General features: G+C 34.9%; 1 protein-coding gene across 1 annotated transcript; it reads left to right on the top strand.

The window, feature by feature from the left end:
• The first annotated feature begins 788 nt into the window (after nucleotides 1–788).
• LOC135648461 (tricetin 3',4',5'-O-trimethyltransferase-like) lies at nucleotides 789–3,064 on the top strand. Its single transcript, XM_065166178.1, has 4 exons — nucleotides 789–1,308; nucleotides 1,406–1,716; nucleotides 1,840–1,904; nucleotides 2,719–3,064. Exons 1-4 carry the CDS (start codon nucleotides 884–886, stop codon nucleotides 3,013–3,015), a joined length of 1,098 nt encoding a protein of 365 aa, XP_065022250.1. The 5' UTR covers nucleotides 789–883; the 3' UTR covers nucleotides 3,016–3,064.
• Nucleotides 3,065–4,021: the final 957 nt, after the last annotated feature.

Here is a 4,021-nt window from a genome sequence, read left to right as displayed (position 1 = left end):
ACCAGAACATAAAGATTTTTAATTCAAATTCGAGTATTTTATACATCCTTTAATATAATATTTTTATTTTTTAGAAAATCAAAATTTCTATCAAGTACAGTTGGTATCGTTTTACAAATTTTATGGTAGATAAGAGAATCCCAATCGAAAATGGAATCTTACAACTACAATTAATGTTATTCAACTTTCAAACATAGAGTTTGTGCTGACCAAGTAAACTTGCCAGAACATAAAAATTTTTAATTCAAATTTGAGCATTTTATTCATCCTTTAATATAATACTTTTTATTTTTCTAGAAAATCAGAATTTCTATCAAGTACAGTTGGTATCGTTTTACAAATTTTATGGTAGATAAGAGAATCCCAATCGAAAATGGAATCTTACAACTACAATTAATGTTATTCAACTTTCAAACATAGAGTTTGTGCTGACCAAGTAAACTTGCCAGAACATAAAAATTTTTAATTCAAATTTGAGCATTTTATTCATCCTTTAATATAATACTTTTTATTTTTCTAGAAAATCAGAATTCCTATCAAGTATAGTTGGTATCGTTTTACAAATTTTAGGGTAGATAAAAGAATCTCAATCGAAAATCAGTACCCAAAGAAATCTTACAGCTACAATTGATGTTATTCAACATTCAAACATAGTGTTTGTACTGGCCAAGCAAACTTGCCTGAACGTAAAGATTTCTAATAGTATAGCTATTCTTTATTAAAAAAGTCAACATAAATTAAACATGTGGTGCAGCGTGTTGAACGTGAGAAAAACCAAAATTACCGGGTATATAAGTGCTAGCAGCCCTATAGATTTCCTTCAGAAGGCCTCTCCCTCTATTCCACAGTTCAAATCCTCCTTCCTCTCTTGCTACTGCAACTCATGGCAAGCATGGGATCCATCAGGGATGTGATGCAGCCGACGCTCGATGAGGACGAGGAGGCATGCACGTACGCCCTGCATCTGGCGATCGGCTCCGTCCTCCCCATGGCCCTCAAGGCCGCCATCGAGCTCGAGCTACTGGAGATCATCGTCAGTGCCGGCCCCGGCGCCATGCTCGGCCCAGCCGACATCGCGGCCAAGCTGCCAACCGCAAACCCGCAGGCTGCAGTCATGGTGGACAGGATCCTCCGACTGCTCGCCGCCTACAGCGTTGTCAGCTGCACCGTCGAGGCCGGCGACGACGGCCGCCCCTCGCATAAGTACGGCGCCGCGCGCGTCTGCAAGTACTTGACCAAGAACGAGGACGGCGTGTCCCTGGAATCCATGAGTTTGATGAACCAAGACAAGGTCCTCATGGAAAGCTGGTAATCAGGAGAGAGCGTTAACGGAAAGCAATTAACTCTTCTCGTTTCTTGTCGTACTATTTAATCTGCTTGGGTTTCTCGTCGACAACGGTGGCAGGTATTACTTGAAGGATGCGGTGTTGGAAGGCGGCATCCCCTTCAACAAGGCCACCGGGATGGCGCCGTTCGAATACCACGGAAGCGACCCGCGGTTCAACTGGCTGTTCAACGACAGCATGAGGGGTCACTCCACCATCCTCATGAAGAAGCTACTCCAAGTTTACCGCGGCTTTGACAGCATCAAGGTGCTCGTCGACGTTGGTGGCGGCATCGGCGCCACACTCCACATGATCACCTCCAGGCACTCCCACGTCAAGGGCGTCAACTTCGACCTTCCTCATGTCATCTGTGAGGCACCACGCTACCCAGGTAGGTCCAACATGTAATGATTCAACGTAAGCACTTCTACCGTACCCAGTCCTACGTATTTATAAAGAAGGATTCTTGTGTAGTATTTGGCTTGCATTCATTCTTGGGATGTATTGGCTGCAGGAGTGGAGTATGTTAGTGGAGATATGTTTATAGGAATCCCAAGTGGAGATGCCATTTTCTTGAAGGTAATTAGAGATCTTGTCTAAGATCCAATTTCTACCTGGATCAGTTGGATGATCGGAATGACATCATGAGACACATCACACAAATAAAGTAGGATAATCAAGAACATGTGACTTATGTTATATGATTACAATTTTAAAATGATTGAGATTGCATTTAGAAATATATTTATATTTTTAATATGTAATTGAATAAAAAAATTTGAGTGATTATATAGTTATAGATTGCTTTGAGTGTTTGATAAATAATAGATGAAGACTGTATTTTAAATGTACATTGATTTAAGTATTATTTGATAAATTATATTTCAAAAGTCCATTGAATATTTATGATAAATTTATCATTATAATATTTTTAATATTTTTATTTTATATTTAAACTAATAAGTAAATAAATAAATTTTTTAAATATATAATAAATAAAAAATATAATCATATAATAAATATAAAATATTTTTAAAAATAAGTAGATAAAATTTTATCTTTTGGAAAATATAAATTATATTAGTTTCTAACTAAATCACAAATGCTGAAATGCTACTGAAATAGCATTTGCATTTGAGCATTTCAAATGCGACTTGAAAAAAATATAGTAAATACTGATTCAATACCAATTCATGTTTGAAATGTACATTAAAGATTTAAGATTTAAACACTTCAAATAACATCCAGACTAGATACGATTTAAACAAAATTTATTAAATACCGATTCACGCATTAGTACATTGGAATCAATAAACAATTGACTATTGCCTTTCCGTTATAGTGTTTTTTGGACTTACCTTTATTAATATTGACAAAGAAATTAAACATTCAGTGGATTCTTCATGATTGGAGTGATGAGCATTGTGTGAAGATATTGAAGAATTGTTGGAAGGCACTGCCCGAGAAAGGAAAGGTGATTGTGTTGGAAAGTGTTCTACCAACAATCCAGGAGTCGACTCCTCAAGCCAAATGTGCTTATGAAACAGATGTTATCATGTTGGCTCACAGCGATGGAGGCAGGGAGAGGACCCAAAAGGAGTTCCAGGACCTGGCAAGGGATGCTAGCTTCTCAGGATTCAACATCACTTATCTCTTCGCCGCTACTTGGGTCATGGAATTCACCAAATAGATTACTGGAAGCTATATATATATATATTTATATATATATATATATATATATATATATATATATATATATATATAGACACGCACAATGCTCAATCTCATTTTATATTCACAATGTTATCTTACTTGTTTTGCTTTATAAGACTCCTTGGTTGTCAGCTTGTATCCAAAATAAAGTTTTACAACAGCTAATGGATCCTGATTCTGTTGTCAAACATAGCATCCCGAAGTTTTGTTTCCGCTTCACAAGACATCCCATGCACTATGTTGGCAGAGGTCAAATGTAGTAACATATGGCTGGAAACAAACACCAGTCACGTAATAGATCAAGTCACCGATTTGCATGTTTATAATGAAACCGTAGACTCGGGTAATTAACTGCTGCATGAAAGTGAGTTGATCCTGACGCAGCCATCTCCATCTTCGCTGTAGGCCATTGTTGACCCCTCACTGGAACCAAAAGGTCGCCAGTGACCTCTCTGTGCTTCTGGATCATGCATACAAACAGTACATATCGTTTTCTCAAGTGTAGTGGATATATATATATATATATATATATATATATATATATATATATATATATATATATATATATATATATATATATATATATATATATATATATAATATCCAAGCCAAAAAACATTACCATTGTCTCAGCGTGGAGCAACCATTTTATTATCATTTTTTATTTATTAATTACTTTAATTTTAATTATTAAAATTTTTAATTCTTGTGAAGATTGTTAGATTTAAATTTATAAAAAAATTAAAGTTAAAATTTTAAAAATATTTTTAAATATTTTAAAAATGAAAGGATGTGTAGGGACTGTATATATCCTTCTATATAGAAATATATATCCTTCAATGATAACCTTACGTTTTTGGACTCTATAAATATAGTCTTAAAACAATTTTTTCTCTTTAATTTAATTTAGATTAAAACATTTTTTTTTCTCTTTATGATAATCAATTCAATTTAGATTAATACATATTTTTCTCTTTCATAAT

This window comes from Musa acuminata, chromosome BXJ3-9 (genome assembly GCF_036884655.1).
Source record: "Musa acuminata AAA Group cultivar baxijiao chromosome BXJ3-9, Cavendish_Baxijiao_AAA, whole genome shotgun sequence".
NCBI classification, from domain to species: Eukaryota; Viridiplantae; Streptophyta; class Magnoliopsida; order Zingiberales; family Musaceae; genus Musa; species Musa acuminata.
Note: the sequence above shows the minus strand (reverse complement) of the source record. Positions and strands in the feature narration are given on the sequence as shown.

What these genes read in the sequence shown, in the direction of transcription:
- LOC135648461 (XM_065166178.1), top strand. Translation starts at nt 884, where the DNA reads ATGGCAAGCATGGGATCCATCAGGGATGTGATGCAGCCGACGCTCGAT. An exon ending in AAGGTCCTCATGGAAAGCTG is followed by an intron (nt 1,309 to 1,405) that starts GTAATCAGGAGA and finishes CAACGGTGGCAG; the next exon opens with GTATTACTTGAAGGATGCGG. An exon ending in TGAGGCACCACGCTACCCAG is followed by an intron (nt 1,717 to 1,839) that starts GTAGGTCCAACA and finishes TATTGGCTGCAG; the next exon opens with GAGTGGAGTATGTTAGTGGA.